We start from the raw sequence: 21287 nt of genomic DNA, 5'->3' as shown, positions 1-21287 counted from the left end.
CCCCACTGATGTTTCGTCCTGGACACGCCCTCTCTGGGACGGCTGTCCGTCCCTTCCAGTCCAGGCCCCTCCTTCTCCTGTCGTCACTTCCGGTGCGCTCCCCTCCCGACCCGTCATCCCCGCCATCGCTGAGAAAGACAACGGCGAACGGCGCCATTTTGTCGCCCGCAGCTCCTCCCCCACCTCGACGCACCCCGGGTGAGTAGAACGGGAGGTAAGACGCGCTCCTCGACCCTGAAGACGGAGAAGTAAAACGCTGCGCGCGGATAAAGCCCGTTGCGCGACCTTGCCGCTGTCGTGCCGCCGCGCAGGCGCGTTGTCCCGCGTTGGTGGCCGCTTCGTGCCCGGCCTCCGCCGCGCAGGCCCCCCTGTCGCCTGTTTGCGTGTCGGTCTCTGCTGCGCAGGCGTCGCTGCCGTCTTTACGGTTCGGCTCCTGATGCGCAGGCGTCCGTGCCGCCTCGCCTTGGCCTGACTCTGACCACGCAGGCGTCGGAGACGGCCGCTCTGCAGCGCTGTCTATAGGTGGAGCGGGAGAGGTACACACTGGCATTTTTTTTTCTTTCATTCCTGGGATGTGAACATTACAGTCTAGGCAAGCATTTATTGCCCATCACTAATTGCCCTTGAGAAGGTGGTGGTGAGCTGCCTTCTTGAACCACTGCAGTCCATTTGGGGTAGGTATACCCACAGTGCTGTTAGGAAGGGAATTCCAGGATTTTGACCCAACGACAGTGAAGGAACGGCGATATAGTTCCAAGTCGGGCTGGTGTGTGACTTGGAGGGGAACTTGCAGGTGGTGGTGTTCCCATGCATCTGTTGTTCTTGTCCTTCTAGGTGGTAGAGGTTGTGGGTTTGGAAGGTGCTGTCTAAGGAGCCTTGGTGCGTTGCTGCAGTGCATCTTGTAGATGGTACACACTGCTGCCACTGTGCGTTGCTGGTGGAGGGAGTGAATGTTTGTAGATGGTGTCGAGCTTCTTGAGTGTTGTATGTATCAAGGTATGGTTGCTGAGTTTGCTGATGACGCAAAGATAGGTAGGAAAGTAACTTGTGAATGGGGACATAAGAGGAGGCTACAAAGGGATATCGATTGGTTAAGTGAGTGGGCAAAGATCTGGCAGATGTGGGAAAGTGTGAAATTGTCCACTTTGGCAGGAAGAATGAAAAAGATGCATATTATCTAAATGGTGAGAGATTGCAGAGCTCTGAGATACAGAGGGATCTGGGTGTCCTAGTGCATGAATCGCTAAAGGTTAGTATGCAGGTACAGCAAGTAATTAGGAAAGCTAATAGAATGTTATCATTTATCGCGAGGGGAGTTGAATATAAAAGTAGGGAGGTTATGCTTCAGTTAAACAGGGCATTGGTGAGACCACATCTGGAGTACTGTGTACAGTATTGGTCTGCTTATTTAAGGAAGGATGTAAATGCGTTGGAGGCAGTACAGAGAAGGTTTACTAGCCTAATACTTGGAATGGGCGGGCTGTTTTACAGGGAAAGATTGGACAGGCTAGGCTTGTATCTGCTGGAGTTTAGAAGAGTAAGAGGTGACTTGATTGAAACATATAAGATTCTGAGGGGTCTTGACAGGGTGGATGTGGAACGGATGTTTCCCCTTCTGCGAGAATCTACAACTGGGGGGCCACTGTTTAAAAGTATGGGATCGCCCATTTAAGACAGAGATGCAGAGAAATGTTTTCTTTCAGAGGGTAGTGAGTCTTTGGAACTCTCTTGTTGGAAGCAGAGTCTTTGAATATTTTTAAGGTAGAGGTAGATAGGTTCTTGATAAGCAAGGGAGTGAAAGGTTATCGGGGGGAGGTGGGAATGTGGAGTAATCAGTTCATCCATGAACTTATTGAATGGCGGAGCAGGCTCGAGGGGTCAAGTGGCCTACTCCTGCTCCTAGTTTGTATGTTTGTATTATTTGAAGATGATCCTCAGTGCATCCACTATTTGCTCCCTGGCTACCTTTAACAACCTGGGATGCAATCCATCTGGCCCTGGCGATTTATCCACTTTCAAGGATGTCAGACCCTCTAGTACCTCCTCTCTCATTATGCTTATCGTATCTAATATTTCACACTCCTCCTCTTTAACTACAATGTCTACATCAACCCTCTCCTTTGTGAAGATAGAGACAAAAAGCTCATTAAGAACCCTGCCCACATCTTCTGCATCCACGCATAAGTTCCTTTGTACATCTCTGATAGTCCCTACCCTTTCCTTAGTTATCCTCTTGCTCTTAATGTACTGATAAAACATCTTTGGGTTTTCCTTGATTTTACCTGTCAATAATTTTTCATGTCCTCTCTTTGCTTTTCTGATTTCCTTTTTTACTTCACCCCTGCACTTTCTATACTCCTCTAGGCTTTCTAAAGTATTAAGATTTTTGTGATCGTCATAAGCTTTCTTTTTCTGCTTTATCTTACCCTATAAGCTTCTAGATAACCAAGGGGCTCTAGATTTGGCAGTACCACCCTTTTTCTTTGTGGGGACATGCCTACACTGTGCCTGTAGAATCTCGCTTTTGAATGCCTCCCACTGGTTTGCCACTGATTTTCCCTCAAGTAGCTGCATCCAGTCCACTTTCGCCAGGTCAAAAAAAAAGGACTCTGGTGTGTTGATAAGGTAAGCTTTGTATTTAAGAAGTTCTGTCCGTTGGATTGCTAACCTAACAAGTTTTGACTTTTTGTTTTTGGTTTTTCAGTAGATTTGTTGGGAATTTAGAATAGTGGGAATGGAGGTTAAGGCAGTTGTATGTTCCTCCTGCAGAATGTGGGAGGTAAGGGTCGCCAAGAGTGTCCCTGCTGACTGCATCTGTGGGAAGTGCACCCAACTCCAGCTCCTCGAGAACCGCATTAGGGAACTGGAGCTGGATGAACTTCGGATCATTCGGGAGGCGGAGGGGGTTATTGAGAGGAGTTATAGGGAGGTAGTCACACCTCAGGTAAAAGAAGTAGGTAGATGGGTTACCGTCAGGGGAAGGAGAGGGAACCAGCAGGCAGTGCAGGGATCCCCTGTGGCCGTTTCCCTCAACAACAGGTATACCGTTTTGGATACTGTTGCGGGGGACGACTTACCAGGGGTAAGCAATGGGGTACAGGTATCTGGCACAGAGTCTGTCCCTGTTGCTCAGAAGGGAAGGGGGAAGAGGAGCAGAACATTAGTCATTGGGGACTCCATAGTTAGGGGAACAGATAGGAGGTTCTGTGGGAACGAGCGAGACTCACGGTTGGTATGTTGCCTCCCAGGTGCCAGGGTTCGTGATGTCTCGGATCGTGTTTTTGGGATCCTTAAGGGGGAGGGGGAGCAGCCCCAAGTCGTGGTCCACATAGGCACCAACGACATAGGTAGGAAGAGAGATGGGGATTTAAGACAGAAATTCAGGGAGCTAGGGTGGAAGCTTAGAGCGAGAACAAACAGAGTTGTTATCTCTGGGTTGTTGCCCGTGCCACGTGATAGCGAAGCGAGGAATAGGGAGAGAGAGGAGTTGAACACGTGGCTGCAGGGATGGTGCAGGAAGGAGGGTTTTGGTTTCCTGGATAATTGGGGCTCTTTCTGGGGTAGGTGGGACCTCTACAAACAGGATGGTCTTCACCTGAACCAGAGGGGTACCAATATCCTGGGGGGGAGATTTGCTAGTGCTCTTCGGGGGGGTTTAAACTAATTCAGCAGGGGAATGGGAACCTAAATTGTAGTGCCAGTGTACAGGATGTTGAGAGTAGTGAGGTCAGGGATATGGTTACAAGGACGCAAGAGGGCACTGGCAAGCAAGAACCTGGTATAAAGTGTGTCTACTTCAACGCCAGGAGCATCCGGAATAAGGTGGGTGAGCTTGCAGCATGGGTTGGTACCTGGGATCTCGATGTAGTGGCCATTTCGGAGACATGGGTAGAGCAGGGGCAGGAATGGATGTTGCAGATTCCGGGATTTAGATGTTTCAGTAAGAACAGAGAAGATGGTAAAAGAGGGGGGGGTGTGGCATTGTTAATCAAGGAGAGTATTACAGCGACAGAAAGGACGTTTGAGGACTCGTCTACTGAGGTAGTATGGGCCGAGGTTAGAAACAGGAGAGGTGAGGTTACCCTGTTGGGAGTCTTTTATAGACCTCCGAATAGTTCCAGAGATGTAGAGGAAAGGATAGCGAAGATGATTCTCGACAGGGGCGAGAGTAACAGGGTAGTTGTTATGGGGGACTTTAACTTTCCAAATATCGACTGGAAATACTATAGTTCGAGTACTTTAGATGGGTCAGTTTTTGTCCAGTGTGTGCAGGAGGGTTTTCTGACACAGTATGTAGACAGGCCAACCAGGGGTGATGCCACATTGGATTTGGTACTGGGAAATGAACCCGGCCAGGTGTTGGATTTAGATGTAGGTGAGCACTTTGGTGATAGTGATCACAATTCGGTTAGGTTTACCTTAGCGATGGGCAGGGACAGGTATATACCGCAGGGCAAGAATTATAGCTGGGGGAAAGGAAATTATGATGCGATTAGGCAAGATTTAGGATGCGTAGGATGGGGAAGGAAACTGCAGGGGATGGGAACAATCGAAATGTGGAGCTTATTCAAGGAGCAGCTACTATGTGTCCTTGATAAGTATGTACCTGTGAGGCAGGGAGGAAGTTGTCGAGCGAGGGAGCCGTGGTTTACTAAAGAAGTTGAAGCGCTTGTCAAGAGGAAGAAGAAGGCTTATGTTAGGATGAGACGTGAAGGCTCAGTTAGGGCGCTTGAGAGCTACAAGCTAGCCAGGAAGGATCTAAAGGGAGAGCTAAGAAGAGCAAGGAGAGGACACGAGAAGTCATTGGCGGATAGGATCAGGGAAAACCCTAAGGCTTTCTATAGGTATATCAGGAATAAAAGAATGACTAGAGTTAGATTAGGGCCAATCAAGGATAGTAGTGGGAAGTTGTGTGTGGAATCAGAGGAGATAGGGGAAGTGTTAAATGAATATTTTGCGTCAGTATTTACAGTAGAGAAAGAAAATGTTGTTGAGAATACTGAGATTCAGTCTACTAGGCTAGATGGGATTGAGGTTCACAAGGAGGAGGTGTTATCAATTTTGGAAAGTGTGAAAATAGATAAGTCCCCTGGGCCAGATGGGATTTATCCTAGGATTCTCTGGGAAGCTAGGGAGGAGATTGCAGAGCCTTTGTCCTTGATCTTTATGTCGTCATTGCCGACAGGAATAGTGCCGGAAGACTGGAGGATAGCAAATGTTGTCCCCTTGTTCAAGAGGGGGAGTAGAGACAGCCCTGGTAATTATAGACCTGTGAGCCTTACTTCGGTTGTGGGTAAAATGTTGGAAAAGGTTATAAGAGACAGGATTTATAATCATCTTGAAAAGAATAGGTTCATTAGAGATAGTCAGCACGGTTTTGTGACGGGTAGGTCGTGCCTCACAAACCTTATTGAGTTTTTCGAGAAGGTGACCAAACAGGTGGATGAGGGTAAAGCAGTGGATGTGGTGTATATGGATTTCAGTAAGGCGTTTGATAAGGTTCCCCACGGTAGGCTATTGCAGAAAATACGGAAGTATGGGGTTGAAGGTGATTTAGAGCTTTGGATCAGAAATTGGCTAGCTGAAAGAAGACAGAGGGTGGTGGTTGATGGCAAATGTTCATCCTGGAGTTTAGTTACTAGTGGTGTACCGCAAGGATCTGTTTTGGGGCCACTGCTGTTTGTCATTTTTATAAATGACCTGGAAGAGGGTGTAGAAGGGTGGGTTAGTAAATTTGCAGATGACACTAAGGTCGGTGGAGTAGTGCCGAAGCATGTTGTAGGGTACAGAGGGACATAGATAGGCTGCAGAGCTGGGCTGAGAGATGGCAAATGGAGTTTAATGCGGAAAAGTGTGAGGTGATTCACTTTGGAAGGAGTAACAGGAATGCAGAGTTCTGGGCTAATGGGAAGATTCTTGGTAGTGTAGATGAACAGAGAGATCTTGGTGTCCAGGTACATAAATCCCTGAAGGTTGCTACCCAGGTTAATAGGGCTGTTAAGAAGGCATATGGTGTGTTAGCTTTTATTAGTAGGGGGATCGAGTTTCGGAGCCACGAGGTCATGCTGCAGCTGTACAAAACTCTGGTGAGACCGCACCTGGAGTATTGCGTGCAGTTCTGGTCACCGCATTATAGGAAGGATGTGGAAGCTATAGAAAGGGTGCAGAGGAGATTTACTAGGATGTTGCCTGGTATGGAGGGAAGGTCTTACGAGGAAAGGCTGAGGGACTTGAGGTTGTTTTCGTTGGAGAGAAGGAGGAGGAGAGGTGACTTAATAGAGGCATATAAGATAATCAGAGGGTTGGATAGGGTGGATAGTGAGCGTCTTTTTCCTCGGATGGTGATGGCAAACACGAGGGGACATAGCTTCAAGTTGAGGGGTGAAAGATATAGGACAGATGTGAGAGGTAGTTTCTTTACTCAGAGAGTAGTAGGGGCGTGGAAAGCCCTGCCTGCAGCAGTAGTAGACTCGCCAACTTTAAGGGCATTTAAGTGGTCATTGGATAGACATATGGATGAAAATGGAATAGTGTAGGTCAGATGGTTTCACAGGTCGGCGCAACATCGAGGGCCGAAGGGCCTGTACTGCGCTGTAATGTTCTAAAAAAAAAAGTCACCTCCCAGTTTCTTAAAATTTGCCCTCCCCCAATTTAGAGCTTTTACTCCTGTTTTATCTGTGTCCTTTTCCATGATTATGCTAAAACTAACTGTATTATGGTCACTATCTCCAAAATGGTCACCCACTGCTACTTCATCCACTTGCCCAGCTTCATTACCGAAGACTAAATCTAGGATTGCGCCCCCTCTCGTTGGGCTTGTTACGTGCTGGCTAAAAAAGTTCTCTTGAAAACAGTTCAAGATTTTTGTGCCCTCTGTGCCCTTCGCTGTTTGTATCCCAGTTGATATTGAGGTAGTTGAAATCCCCAATGATTATTGCTCTGTAGTTTGTGGCACTCAGAAATTTGCCGACATATTTGTTCTTCCATCTCCCTCTCAGTATTTGGGGGTCTACAGTACACTCCTAGTAGTGTGGCTGCCCCTTTTTTTATTTCTGAGCTCCACCCATATGGCCTCGTTATTTGATTCATTTAGCATATCATCCCTCCCCAAAGCTGTTATTGATTCCTTAACTAATAATGCTACACCCCCTCCTTTTTTGTCCCACTCTCTATCCTGCCTGGAAATTCTATGTCCAGGGATGTTGAGCTGCCATTCTTGCCCCTCCTTCAGCCAAGTTTCCGTTATAGCAATGTTATCATGTTTGCTATGTGTCTATCTATGCCCTCAGCTCATTGTCTTTATTTACTATACTGCACACTTAATCTTTGCTTCTTCTGTTTTTCAGAGTCACTCACTAATTCTCTGCCTCCTGTTCCCTGCCCTGAACTTGTCCTATCTAAGACTGTGATCAGGTTCCCATCCTCCTGCCAAGCTAGTTTAAACCATCCCCAACAGCACTAGCAATCCTTCCTGCAAGGATATTTCTCCCAGTCCTGTTTAGGTGCAGACTGTCCGGCTTGTACAGTTCCCACCTTCCCCTGAACCGGTCCCATTGCCCCAGAAATCTGAAGCCCTCCCTCCTGCACCATCTCTCCCGCCACGCATTCATCTGGTGTATTCTCCTATTCCTACACTCACTAGCACGCGGCCTTGGGAGTAATCCCAGCTGCGCCCCTAGCCAAGCTGTTCCAGTACAGCTACAACACTGGCATCTACCCGGCAATGTGGAAAATTGCCCAGGTATGTCCTGCACACAAAAAGCAGGACAAGTCCAACCCGGCCAATTACAGCCCCATCAGCCTACTCTCAATCATCAGTAAAGTGATGGAAGGTGTCATCAACTGTGCTATCAGCAGCACTTGCTTAGCAACAACCTGCTCAGTGACGCTCAGTTTGGGTTCCGCCAGGGTCACTCAGCTCCTGACCTCATTACAGCCTTGGTTCAAACATGGACAAAAGAGCTGAACTCAAGAGGTGAGGTGAGAGTGACTGCCCTTGACATCAAGGCAGCATTTGACTGAGTATGGCATCAAGGAGCCCTAGCAAAACTGGAGTCAATGGGAATCAGGGGGGAAACTCTTTGCTGGTTGGAGTCATACCGAGCGCAAAGGAAGATGGCTGTGGTTGTTGGAAGTCAATCATCTGAGCTCCAGGACATCACTGCAGGAGTTCCTCAGGGTAGTGTCCGAGGCCCAACCATCTTCAGCTGCTTCATCAATGACCTTCCTTCAATCATAAGGTCAGAAGTCGGGATGTTCGCTGATGATTGCACAATGTTCAGCATCATTCGTGACTCCTCAGATACTGAAGCAGTTTGTGTAGAAATGCAGCAAGACCTGGACAATATCCAGGCTTGGGCTGATAAGTGGCAAGTAACATTCGCGCCACACAAGTGCCAGGCAATGACCATCTCCAACTAGAGAGAATCTAACCATCTCCCCATGACATTCAATGGCAATTACCATCACTGAATCCCCCACTATCAATATCCTAGGGCCGACCATTGACCAGAAACTGAACTGGAGTAGCCATATAAATACTGTGGCTACAAGAGCAGGTCAGAGGCTAGGAATTCTGCAGAGGGTAACTCACCTCCTGACTCCCCAAAGCGTGTCCACCATCTACAAGGCACAGGTCAGGAGTGTGATGGAATACTCTCCACTTGCCTGGATGGGTGCAGCTCCAACAACACTCAAGAAGCTCGACACCAACCAGGACAAAGCAACCCGCTTGATTGGCACCCCATCTACAAACATTCACTCCCTCCACCACTGACGCACAGTGGCAGCAGTGTGTACCATCTACAAGATGCACTGCAGCAACGCACCAAGGCTCCTTAGACAGCACCTTCCAAACCCACGACCTCTACCACCTAGAAGGACAAGAACAACAGATGTATGGGAACACCACCACCTGCAAGTTCCCCTCCAAGTCACACACCATCCTGAATTGGAACTATATCGCCATTCCTTCACTGTCGCTGGTTCCAAATCCTGGAACTCCCTTCCTAACAGCACTGTGGATGTACCTACCTCACATGGACTGCAGCGGTTCAAGAAGGCAGCTCACCACCACCTTCTCGAGGGCAATTAGTGATGGGCAATAAATGCTGGCCTGGCCATTGACGCCCACATCCCATGAATGAAAGAAAAGAAAATCTGGCCGACATGTGACTCCAGACCCACAGCTCTTAACTGCCCTCTGCAATTGCCTGGCAAGCCAGTCAGGTCAAGAGCAATTAGGGATGGGTAACATCGAGAGGGTGGGATATACTCTGGAATATACATAGAGAGGGAAGGTGGAGATTAGGGGCAGTGGGCATAGAAGCATAGAAAATAGGAGCAGGTGTAGGCCATTCAGCCCATCGAGCCTGCTTCGCCATTCAGAAAAGATCATGGTCGGGTGAAGGGTGGGATTGATGGAATGTCCATGTTTTTCCTCTCTGTTGCTGTCTTTCTCCCTCTCCCTTCTGTCTCTCCGTTGCTCTCCTCTGTGCCGAGGGTGTCTCTGTTACTCTATTTGTCTGTCTCCATCTCTGTCTCTCTCTCTATCTCTTTGTCCTTCTCTCTTTATCGGTGTGTCTCTCCATTTTCCTCTCTCCTCTCCTGTCTCACTCTCTCCGCCCTCGCCTCAGTTTCCTCTCTTACTCGTCGTCTCTCTGGCTGTTGTCTCACCCGCTCAGTGTACACGAGAGCCTCAAACTTACAAGGAGACGTTGATAGATTGAGTGAGCAAAAGGATTTCCACGTATGTGTGAGGTCATCGGTTTTGAACCCAAAAATGATCGATCGGAATGTTTTTGAAATGGTGGGAAACTCGGAACACCGGACGTCCAAAGAGATTTCGGGGTCATGGTGCGCAGATCGCGAAAACGTTTTGGCCAGGTAGGCCGGACTAACTTGATTGAATTTTTTGAGGGGGTTTGGCGACAGCTATGATTAGCTCACAGCCTGAGCACCTCAGAAAGGATGGATTAGCCTGAGAAGGTGTGCAGTGCACACTAACCGGAGTGTAGCCAGGGCTTGACCGGTGAGATTATGAAGCAAGATTACATAAGTATCGAAATCCGTGGAGTATCGCAGGTTAAGGGATGATTTGATTGAGATTTTTAGGATTTGGAAAGGGTGGATAGAGGCAAATCTTTTCCGCTGGTGGGAGAGTCTGGGAAAAGGGGACATTGGGCAAAAAATCAGGCCATATTCAGGAGCGAAGTTAGGAGAACCCTCTCCAGCAAAGGGTCATCCGCCAAAAGCAGGGAGATGCCAACGCGGTTAATTTTAAATGGAGGAGTGAGAGAATTTTTGGCCAATATTCAGGGATGTGAAGCCAAGGGTTGAGACAAGATGCACAACCACAATCGCATGGTGTGGCAGAAGAGGTTCAAGGGGGGGTCACCTCCTCCTCCAGTGTCTTCCCTCAACCCTCACCTCCAACCCTCCTTGCTCACCTCCCCTTCTCTTTGCTGCTCTCAAACAGGATGCTGCACCTATTGCCGTTGTTTCGAGCCGCTGTTGGTTATACCCCGCTCCAAGCCCTGGGTCCCTTTGCGTGCAGGACGCCCGGCCTGGTAACCAGGATAGGGAAGCCGAATCCCAACCCCCTGAGTAGCAGGGTGAAGAGTGACAACCCAACATGCCTGAGGAACGGGGTGAAGACCAGTGACTCCAAATCACCGAGTAATGGGGGGAGCTGGCCGAGGGAGCTGTCAGCTGACTACATGGAACAGTTCATCCCCTTCAACAAGCACGTCCTGCAGCAGATGTTAATGAAGGTAAAAGAGCTGGGTAGCAGGAGTGGAGACAGGGTGAGGGGGGAGGGAGCAGACATGGGAGTACTGGGGTGAGACTGTGGCGGGGGAAGGGGAGGGCTAATCGGGGGGGGTGGTGGTGATGGCATGAAGGAGAGAGATTCAGAGAGAAACGGACTGGGGAGGGGGAATGAGAGAGAAACGGACACTGGGAGAGGGGGGAATCAGAGAGAAACGGACACTGGGAGAGGGGGGAATCAGAGAGAAACGGACACTGGGAGAGGGGGGAATCAGAGAGAAACGGACACTGGGAGAGGGGGGAATCAGAGAAACGGACACTGGGAGAGGGGGGAATCAGAGAGAAACGGACACTGGGAGAGGGGGGAAATCAGAGAAACGGACACTGGGAGAGGGGGGAATCAGAGAAACGGACACTGGGAGAGGGGGGAATCAGAGAGAAACGGACACTGGGAGGGGGGGGAATCAGAGCGAAACAGACCGGGGGAGAGGGGGGAATCAGAGAGAAACGGATAAGGGGAAATCAGAGAGAAACGGACACGGGGAGAGGGGGGAATCAGAGAGAAACGGACGGGGAGAGGGGGGAATCAGAGAGAAATGGACAGGGGGGAAACGGAGAGGGGGTCATGCTGCCTTGTTTCCCTGTGCGGTAACGTTCTACAGGATCGTACCCCGTGTCTCTTCTGCCCTTCACCTGCTGACACCCTCTCTCCGCTTCTTTCTCACCCCTTCCCCCAGGAGCTGAGCTCTGTCTCGGAGCCGAAGAGGGCCTCACTGAAGACGCTGATCGACGAGGCCGAGGCGATCACCTTGCGACATTACAACGAGACGATGGAGCGGCTGATGGTGAGGTTCCTCGGCCTGGCTTGGGTGGTCTGGCTGGCCGGCCCTGGTCTTGAGTGACGCCGAAGGTTGCGAGTTGCAACCGAGCGAGCAGCCTGGGCTGCGGTCTGGCACCTCGCAGCTCTGGCAGTGCAGCACTCGGAGAGAGGTGGTGGGCGGGAGAGGGTCAGTCTGGTCTTGGACCGCAGCTGGGCTCACGGCACTTCAGCCCCACTCCGGAGAGTCGAGCCCCGTGATCTAGAGTCTTGCGCAGCCCATAACGGGGCCCATCGAATCTATGCCAGCTCTCCGCGGAGCTGTCCGAAAAAGTTCTCCCTCACGTCCCCCACTGCATCTCCTGCCCAAAAGTCCCCGAGTCCTTGCCCCGTTCGTTAACGGGAACTGTTTCCTTTTGTCTACACTATCCAAACCCCTCGTAATCTTGTATGCCTCTGTCAAATCGCCTCTCAATCTCCCTGGCTCCAGGGACAACAATCCCAGCAACTCCACCCTAACCTTGTAACTAAAATCCCCCATCTCTGGAACCATTCTGGTCAACCTCCTCTGCACCCTCTCGGACCCTCACCCTCTTTCCAAAGTGTGGTGATCACAACTGGATGCAATACTCCAGTTTGGGTCTAACTCGAGCTTTATAAAGGTTGAGCACAACTTCCCTGGTTCTGTACTCAATGCCTCTTTATAAAGCCCAAGATCCCATATGCTTTACTAACCACTCTCTCAATATGTCCTGCCACCTTCAAAGATACTATGCACCAGAAGTAGCTCCAGTGTCAGAGGGTCAGTACTGAGGGAGTGCCGTGCTGTCGGAAGATCAGTACTGAAGGAGCGCCGCACTGTTGGAGGGTCAGTACTGAGGGAGCGCCGCACTGTCGGAGGGCCTGTACTGAGGGAGTGCCGCACTGTCGGAGGGTCAGTACTGAGGGAGCGCTGCACTGTCGAAGGGCCTGTACTGAGGGAGTGCCGCACTGTCGGAGGGTCAGTACTGAGGGAGCGCCGCGCTGTCGGAGAGTCTGTACTGGGGGAGTGCTGCACTGTCGGAGGGTCAGTCCTGAGGGAGCGCCGCACTGTCGGAGGGCCTGTACTGAGGGAGCGCCGCACTGTCGGAGGGTCAGTACAGAGGGAGCGCCGCGCTGTCGGAGAGTCTGTACTGGGGGAGTGCTGCACTGTCGGAGGGTCAGTCCTGAGGGAGTGCTGCACTGTCAGAGGGTCAGTACTAATTTGTCTTATTTACTCTGTCCAAACCCTTCCTGATTTTGAACATCTCTATTAAATCTCCCTCTTAACCTTCTGTGCTTCAAGGAGAACAACCCCAGCTTCTCCCAGTCTCTCCACATTAACTGAAGTCCCTCATCCCCGGGACCATTCTGGTCAATCTCCTCTGCACCCTCTCTGAGGTGTTGATATCCTTTTGAACGTACAGCGACCAGAATTGGACATCATTTTCCACTTGGGGCTGAACCAGTGTTTTATAAAAGGTTTCTCTTAAATTCTTTGCTCTTGTACCGTATGCCTCCAATTGTAGAGCCAAGGATCCTGCATGCCTTATTTTAAACCAGTTTTCTCAACTTGTCCAGCCAGCCTTCAAAGATGTATCTGTACACCATCAAGTCACTGCACCCCCTTTACAACGATACCATTTTGTTCGTGTTTCCACTCCTCATTCGTCCTGTCAAAAGGAATCGCTTTACACTTCTCTGCACGAAAATGCATCTGTTTCCAGTCTCCTCATTCCGCCAGTCTATGTTCTCCTGACGCCCTTGAGCGTCCGCCTCACTGCTCACGACACGTCCGAGTTCAGTGTCAGCTGCAAACATCTGAATAATGCTCTGTCTGCCCCAGTCCAGCTCATTAATATGTCTGCGCGTCAAAAAGACGCCTGGGGAGAACCGCAGCAGACGTCCCTCCAGCCTGCAGCACAACCATTCGCCACGACTCCCTGCTTTCTGTCTCTTGAGCCAGTGTTGTATCCACACAGGGCACTGTCTCTTTCCTCCCAGGGACTTCAATTTTGCAGCCAAGTCTCTCGTCTGTTACTTTATCAAACGCCTTTTGTTAGTCCGGATAAGCAGCATCCGCCGCGCAGCCCTCATCCGCCAATTTTGTCTCGGATTATCATCTCGAAAAGTCTCCCCCACTGCTGACTGGCCTGTAGTTGCCGTGTTTATCCCTGGTCCCTTTTTCGAACAGGGGTGTAAACACTTGCAGTCCTCTGGCACCACTTGCATAGCTGAGGAAGAGTGGAAGACTGTGGCCAGAGGCTCCGCAGTTTGCACCCTCGCTTCCCTCAGTCCCCGAGGATGCATGCTAGCAACCCGGCTGACGTTTTCCACTTGGAGCACTGTCAGCGACTTTCATCCTTCCCTACCGCCTTCTCCATTACTGTGTCATCGGCCACTTCCAAGGGTCATTAACTGGTCACTATTATGCGGAGGCACCCACCGAACCACTAGGCTGCCCCGTACCCCTGCATTGGAGCAGTGACGACACTTCAGCAGTACTGGCAATCCGTGTTGCCTGAATCAAACGAGCAGGTGGGATACGGGGGGGAGGAGGAAGGAGGGGGAGCGTGAGGGACACAGGAGAGGGGAGCGAGATTGTGTGTGGGGATGTGATCAGGGGTGGGACTGGGACTTTGGAGCTCGGAGGGAAGAGGAGAGCTCCGGGTGTCGGTGTTTGCGACAGTCTTTTCCAGAACTGCTGTCCAATGATTTTTATTGCTGCTTTTTGCAGGCACTGTATGAACCGATTAACCCAGATCGAGACACACTGCCAGAGCTGTTGGCGGAGGAGACAGTACATTCGGACCAAGAAATGATTCTGCTCGACAACCTGCATCCAGTCTTGGAACAGGCCAACTTCAACAGACTGTCAGAGGAAGCTATCCATTACGCCCTTTTGCATCACGATCCGCTTTTTAAAGTCCAGGTACTCCCCGACGACACCACCACACCCCGCCCCTCCCCCCTCAAATCCGGAACAGAGCTCCCCCTCCTCACAGACTAACAGTGGAAAGCTGCCCCACTCTCTCCCCATAGCCCTATATCAAATCCCAAACTAATCCCACTACCCCGTCCTCTCCCCAAATCCCTGTATCAATCCCAAACTAATCCCACTGCCCTGCTCTCTCCATAGCCCTGTATCAATCCCCAAACTAATCCCACTACCCCGCCCTCTCCCCATAACCCTGTATCAATCTCAAACTAATCCCACTGCCCTGCTCTCTCCTCATAGCCCTGCATCAATCCCCAAACTAATCCCACTGCCCTGCTCTCTCTCCATAGCCCTCATCAATCCCAAACTAATCCCACTGCCCTGCTCTCTCTCCATAGCCCTGTATCAATCCCAAACTAATCCCACTGCCCCCGCTCTCCCCATAGCCCTGTATCAATCCCCAAACTAATCCCACTGCCCCCGCTCTCTCCCCATAGCCCTGTATCAATCCCAAACTAATCCCACTGCCCCCGCTCTCCCCATAGGCCTGTATCAATCCCAAACTAATCCCACTGCCCCCGCTCTCTCCCCATAGCCCTGTATCAATCCCAAACTAATCCCACTGCCCCCGCTCTCCCCATAGCCCTGTATCAATCCCAAACTAATCCCACTGCCCCCGCTCTCTCCCCATAGCCCTGTATCAATCCCAAACTAATCCCACTGCCCCGCTCTCTCTCCATAGCCCTGTATCAATCCCAAACTAATCCCACTGCCCCGCTCTCTCCCCATAGCCCTGTATCAATCCCAAACTAATCCCACTTCCCCACTCTCTCTCCATAACCCTTTCTCAATCCCCAAACTAATATCACTGCCTGGCTCACCCTATCGCCCTGCATCAATCGTCAAATTGATCCCACTTCCTGGCTCATCCCATAGTCTGTATCAATCCCAAACTAATGCCACTGTTCAGCTCTCTCCCCATAGCCCTGTATCAATCCCCAAACTAATCCCACTGCCCCGCTCTCTCCCCATAGCCCTGTATCAATCCCCAAACTAATCGCTCTGCCCTGCTCTCCCCAAAGCCCCCGTATCAATCCCCAAACTAATCCCACTGCCCCACTCTCTCACCAAAGCCCTGGATTAGTCCCAACACTAATCCCACTGCCCCGCTCTCTCTCCTTAGTCCGGTATCGATCCCCAAACTAATCCCACTGCCCCACACTCTCCCCATCGCCCTGTATCAATCCCAAACTAATCCCACTGCCCCACACTCTCTCCATAGCCCTGTATCAATCACCAAACTAATCCCACTGCCCCACTCTCTCACCAAAGCCCTGGATTAGTCCCAACACTAATCCCACTGCCCCGCTCTCTCTCCTTAGTCCGGTATCGATCCCCAAACTAATCCCACTGCCCCACACTCTCCCCATCGCCCTGTATCAATCCCAAACTAATCCCACTGCCCCACACTCTCTCCATAGCCCTGTATCAATCACCAAACTAATCCCACTGCCCCGCTCTCTCCCCAAAGCCCTGTATCAATCACCAAACTAATCCCACTGCCCCACACTCTCACCAAAGCCCTGTATCAATCCCAAAACTAATCCCACTGTCTCGCTCTCTCCCCATAGCCCTGTATCAATCCCCAAACTACTCCCACTGCCCCATTCTCTCCCCATTGCCCTGTATCAATCCCCAAACTATTCTCACTGCCCCGCTGTCTCCCCATAGCCCTGTATCAATCCCCAAACTACTCCCACTACCCCATTCTCTCCCCATTGCCCTGTATCAATCCCCAAACTATTCTCACTGCCCGGATCACCCCATAGCCCTGTATCCATCCTCAGACGAATCCCACTGCCCCAATCTCCGCATACCCCTGTATAAATCCCCAAACTAATCCCACTGTCCCGCTCTCTCGGCATCGCCCTGCATCAATCACCAAACTAATCCCACTGTCCCGCTCTCTCCCCATAGCCCTGTATCAATCCTGAAACTAATCCCACTGCCCCACTCTCTCCCCATCGCCCTGTGTCAATCACCAAGCTAATCCCACTGCCCCATTCTCTCCTCATAGCCCTGTATCAATCCCCAAACTACTCCTAGTTTCCTACTGTCTCTCGGATTAGCCCTGTATCAATCCCCAAACTAATCCCAATGCCCCACTCTCTCCCAATAGCCCTGTATCAATCCCCAAACTAATCCCACTACCCCACTCTTTCCCCATAACATGTATCAATCCCCAAACTAATCCCACTACCCCACTCTCTCCCCATAGCCCTGTATCAATCCCCAAACTAATCCCACTACCCCACACTCTCCCCATCGCCCTGTATCAATCCCAAACTAATCCCACTGCCCCACTCTCTCTCCTTAGCCCTGTATCTATCTCCAAACTAATCCCACTACCCCACTCTCTCTCCTTAGCCCTGTATCTATCCCCAAACTACTCCCACTGCCCCACTCTCTCGCCTTAGCCCTCTATCAATCCCCAACTAATCCCCCTGCCCCACTCTCTACCATCGCCCTATATCAATCCCCAAACTAATCCCCCTGCCCCGCTCTCTCTCCAAAGCCCGTTATCAATCCCCAAACTAATCCCACTGCCCCACTCTCTTCCCAAAGCCCTTTATCACTCCCAAACTAATCCCACTTTCCCGCGCTCTCACCATTGAACTGTTCCTCTCTCTGCTTTACATAGTTATCCATGGTTTTTCTCCTTAGAGCAGTGAAGGTTAAGAAGGAGATTTATTTGGGGCGTTTGCAATCAATAGGTGTTTGGATGGAGTAAATGATGAGAAATTTTCCCAGTGGCACGGAGGTTGGGGAACCAGTGGGACACAGATCGTTGGCGATTGGTGAAAGAACCAGAGGGAGGGAAATGAGGAAACATTTATCGACGCAGTGACTTGTTGTGATCCAGAATGCGCTGCCTGAAAGGGCAGTGGAAGCAGATTGAGGCCTAACTCTCAGAAGGGGGATTCGTTTAAATACTGGTAGGGGAAAGGAATTGCTCAGTGGAAGGTGGCATTAATTGCACAAAGAGCTAGCCCAGACACGGTGGGCCAAATGGCCGCCTCGCTCGCCGACGCGGTCCTGTGATTTCAGCACCGAAGCAGCACTCTCGTCCCCGACCTCCTTGCCTCATGTGGGGTCGGGCCTCCCCGCTTGTGGGTTCCTTAAGACGGGATTTGCCCCCTCCTCTCTCTCTTCCCCCACCCCCCTACCCCGGCCGCAGCTGAACGCCTTGCCCTCTCCGTTTCCCCAGGTGAAAGTCAGGTTGGCGGATTACGATTACATGAAGTTCTGGGCACTCGGCATACGGGTGGGAACGCCGCAGCCACTGGACAAGACAAAGGAGGAGCGCGCCTCCAAGCGTCAGTTCTTCCAGCGCATGGTGAAGATGCCAATGGAGAGGTAAGAGGTGTCTGGCTTTTATTGCCCGTCCCTAATCGCCCCTTGAGAAGGTGGCGTTGAGCGTCCGCCTTGAGCTGCTGCAGTTCCTGGGGTGCAGGTCCGCCCGCAGTGCTGCTCGGAAGGGAGTTCCAGGATTGTGACCCAGCACCAGTGAAGGAACGGCCGATATCGTTCCAAGTCGGGGCGGTGAGCGGCTCGGAGGGGAACTTGCAGGCGGTGGGTGTTCCCATGCTCCTGCTGCCCTTGTCCTTCGAGTTGGTAGAGGTCGCGGGTTTGGGCGGCGCTGTCTAAGGAACCTTGGTGTGTTGCTGCAGTGCATCGTGTCACGCGCAAATTTATGTCTGATTATGCGCTGAAACTTTTGCTCTGTTAAGGGCACGATATAAATGAAAGGTTACGAGGGAGATTGACCAGAATGGTCCCAGGGATGAGGGCCTTCAGTTAATGTGCAGAGACTGGGAGATTTTGGGATTGTTCTCCTGAGAACAGAGAAGGTTAAGAGGGAGATTTAATAGAGATGTTCAAAATCAGGAAGGGTTTGAACAGAATAAGTAAGGAGAAACTGGCAGGGAGTCAGTAACTAGAGGACGCAGATCTGAGGTTAATGGTAAAAGGTGCAGAGCGGAGATGTTTAACCCGGGCAGGGTGGTCATAGAGTTATGCAACACAGAAACAGGCCCTTCGGCCCATCGAGTCTGTGCCGGCCATCAAGCTCCTAACTATTCTAATCCAATTTTCCAGCACTTGGCCCGTAGCCTTGTATGCTATGACGTTTCAAGTGCTCATCTAAATACTTAAATGTTGTGAGGGTTCCTGCCTCTACCACCTCTTCAGGCAGTGTGTTCCAGATTCCAACCACCATCTGAGTGGAAAAAAAATTCCTCAAATCCCCTCTAAACCTCCTGCCTTCAATCTATGCCCCCTGGTTATTGGCACCTCAGCTAAGGGAAAAAGTCTCTTCCTATCTAACCTATCAATGCCCCTCATAATCTTCTACACCTCAATCAGGTCCCCCCTCAGCCTTCTCTGCTCTAAGGAAAACAACCCTAGCCTATCCAATCTCTCTTCATGGCTGAAATACTCCAGCCCAGGCAACATCCTAGTGAATCTCCTCTGCATCCTCTCCAGTACAATCACATCCTTCCTATAGTGTGGTGCCCAGAACTGTACACAGTACTCCAGCTGTGGCCTAACTAGTGTTTTATACAGCTCCATCAGAACCTCGCTGCTCTTATATTCTATGCCTCGGCTAGTAAAGGCAAGTATCCCATATGCCTTCCTAATCACCTTATCTACCTGTGCTACTGCCTTCAATGATCTATGGACAAGTACACCAAGATCTCTCTGACCCTCTGTACATCGATTGTATATTCCCTTGCCTTGTTAGTCCTCCCAAAATGCATCACCTCACACTTCTCAGGATTAAATTCCATTTGCCACTGCTCTGCCCATCTATATCGTCCTGTAATCGAAGGCTTTCCTTCTCACTATTTACGACACCACCTATTTTCATGTCATCTGTGAACTGGGTGCCCATGTTTAACCCGGGCTGGGTGGCCGGGTTTAACCCGGGCTGGTTCTCCATTTTTTGGAGTGGGCTTGGTGGCCAGGTTTAATCTGCGCAGGTTGACCACTTTTTGGAGGGGGCACGGTGGCCATATTGTATCTGGGCATGTTATCCATTTTGGAGTGACACAGCGGCCATGTTTAATTTGGGCAGCATGGCCATGTTTTATCTGGGCAGGTTGTCCATTTTCTGGAGTGGGCACGGTGGACATATTATAGCTGGGCAGGTTGTCAATTTTTTGGAGTGAGCAAGGTGACCATAATTAATTTGGGCAGGTTGTCAATTTTTTGGAGTGGGCATGGTGGCCATCTTTAATCTGGGCACTATGTCCATTTTCTGAAGTGGGCATGGTGGCCATGATCAATCTGGGAATGTTGTCCATTATTAGAGTGGACACGGCAGCCATATTGAATAGGATTGCAGCAGTGGCGACACTGGGGATGTCCTGAGGAGTCAAAAGGACACTATATCAATGCGAATCTCCCTTTTCTGACCTCCTCCCATTGCCCCCCCCCCCCCCCCCCACAGGCGGTACTGCAAGCGGGTAGTAATGGCGGCTCGGCTGCGGAACGGGCGCTTGGTTCTAAAGTCATTCAAGGACATCCCGCTGGAGAACCTGGAGCATCTGCTGCCGTCCGTGCGGATGCGTATCTCCTTCTCCGACCGCACCTTGCTCTACTTCACCCTGGTGGTGGGGGGCTCGGCCCTGTTTGCCAACTTGACTGTGCTAGGCTTTTACAGCCTGAAGGTGGACTTCCTGCTGCTATTCCTCCTCTTCACCGTGCTGATGACCCAACGCTCCCAGCGCCTCTTCCGGCTGAAACGTGACAAGAAAGCCCTGGACCACTCTACCATGCTGCACGACAGGACCACATCCAACAACGCAGAGCTGCTCGTGGCTTTGGTGCACCGCGCCCAACAGGAGCACATGAAGGAGCTGATGCTGGCTCACACCTTCATGCACCTCGTCCGCCTGCATCACCAGCCCGAGGCGTCTCCCGATCGTGGTGAGTAAATCTCCCTCTACATTGTCCCTCATCAAACACTCCCAGGACAGGTACAGCACTGGGTTAGATACAGAGTAAATCTCCCTCTACTCTGTCCCCATCAAACACTCCCAGGACAGGTACAGCACGGGGTTAGATACAGAGTAAATCTCCCTCTACTCTGTCCCCATCAAACACTCCCAGGACAGGTACAGCACGGGGTTAGATACAGAGTAAATCTCCCTCTACTCTGTCCCCATCAAACACTCCCAGGACAGGTACAGCACGGGGTTAGATACAGAGTAAATCTCCCTCTACTCTGTCCCCATCAAACACTCCCAGGACAGGTACAGTACGGGGGTTAGATACAGAGTAAATCTCCCTCTACACTGTCCCCATCAAACACTCCCAGGACAGGTACAGCACTGGGTTAGATACAGAGTAAAGCTCCCTCTACTCTGTCCCCATCAAACACTCCCAGGACAGGTACAGCACGGGGTTAGATACAGAGTAAATCTCCCTCTACTCTGTCCCCATCAAACACTCCCAGAACAGGTACAGCACGGGGGTTAGATACAGAGTAAATCTCCCTCTACTCTGTCCCCATCAAACACTCCCAGGACAGGTACAGCACTGGGTTAGATACAGAATAAAGCTCCCTCTACACTGTCCCCCCATCAAACTCTCCCAGTACATGGGGTTAGATACAGAGTAAAGCTCCCTCTGCCTTCCTAATTGCTCGCTGAACCTCCATGTTAACTGTCTCTGATTCATGTG

General features: G+C 50.9%; 1 protein-coding gene across 1 annotated transcript; it reads left to right on the top strand.

The window, feature by feature from the left end:
* Nucleotides 1-92: 92 nt before the first annotated feature.
* LOC137356440 (transmembrane protein 143-like) lies at nucleotides 93-20539 on the top strand. The gene is made up of 7 exons (XM_068022332.1): nucleotides 93-198; nucleotides 9684-9885; nucleotides 10478-10772; nucleotides 11505-11612; nucleotides 14340-14534; nucleotides 17809-17957; nucleotides 20053-20539. The coding sequence occupies exons 2-7, from the start codon at nucleotides 9782-9784 to the stop codon at nucleotides 20537-20539; spliced, it is 1338 nt and encodes a 445-aa protein (XP_067878433.1). The 5' UTR covers nucleotides 93-198; nucleotides 9684-9781.
* Nucleotides 20540-21287: the final 748 nt, after the last annotated feature.

The sequence above is a fragment of the Heterodontus francisci genome, chromosome 45, assembly GCF_036365525.1.
Source record: "Heterodontus francisci isolate sHetFra1 chromosome 45, sHetFra1.hap1, whole genome shotgun sequence".
NCBI classification, from domain to species: Eukaryota; Metazoa; Chordata; class Chondrichthyes; order Heterodontiformes; family Heterodontidae; genus Heterodontus; species Heterodontus francisci.
The sequence above is the reverse complement of the archived record's forward strand: the minus strand, read 5'-3'. Positions and strand labels throughout refer to the sequence as shown.

Coding starts and splice junctions, on each gene's coding strand:
- LOC137356440 (XM_068022332.1), top strand. CDS start 9,782: ATGATCGATCGGAATGTTTTTGAAATGGTGGGAAACTCGGAACACCGG. Junction 11,613..14,339: donor AGACGATGGAGCGGCTGATG/GTGAGGTTCCTC, acceptor TGCTTTTTGCAG/GCACTGTATGAACCGATTAA. Junction 17,958..20,052: donor GTGAAGATGCCAATGGAGAG/GTAAGAGGTGTC, acceptor CCCCCCCCACAG/GCGGTACTGCAAGCGGGTAG.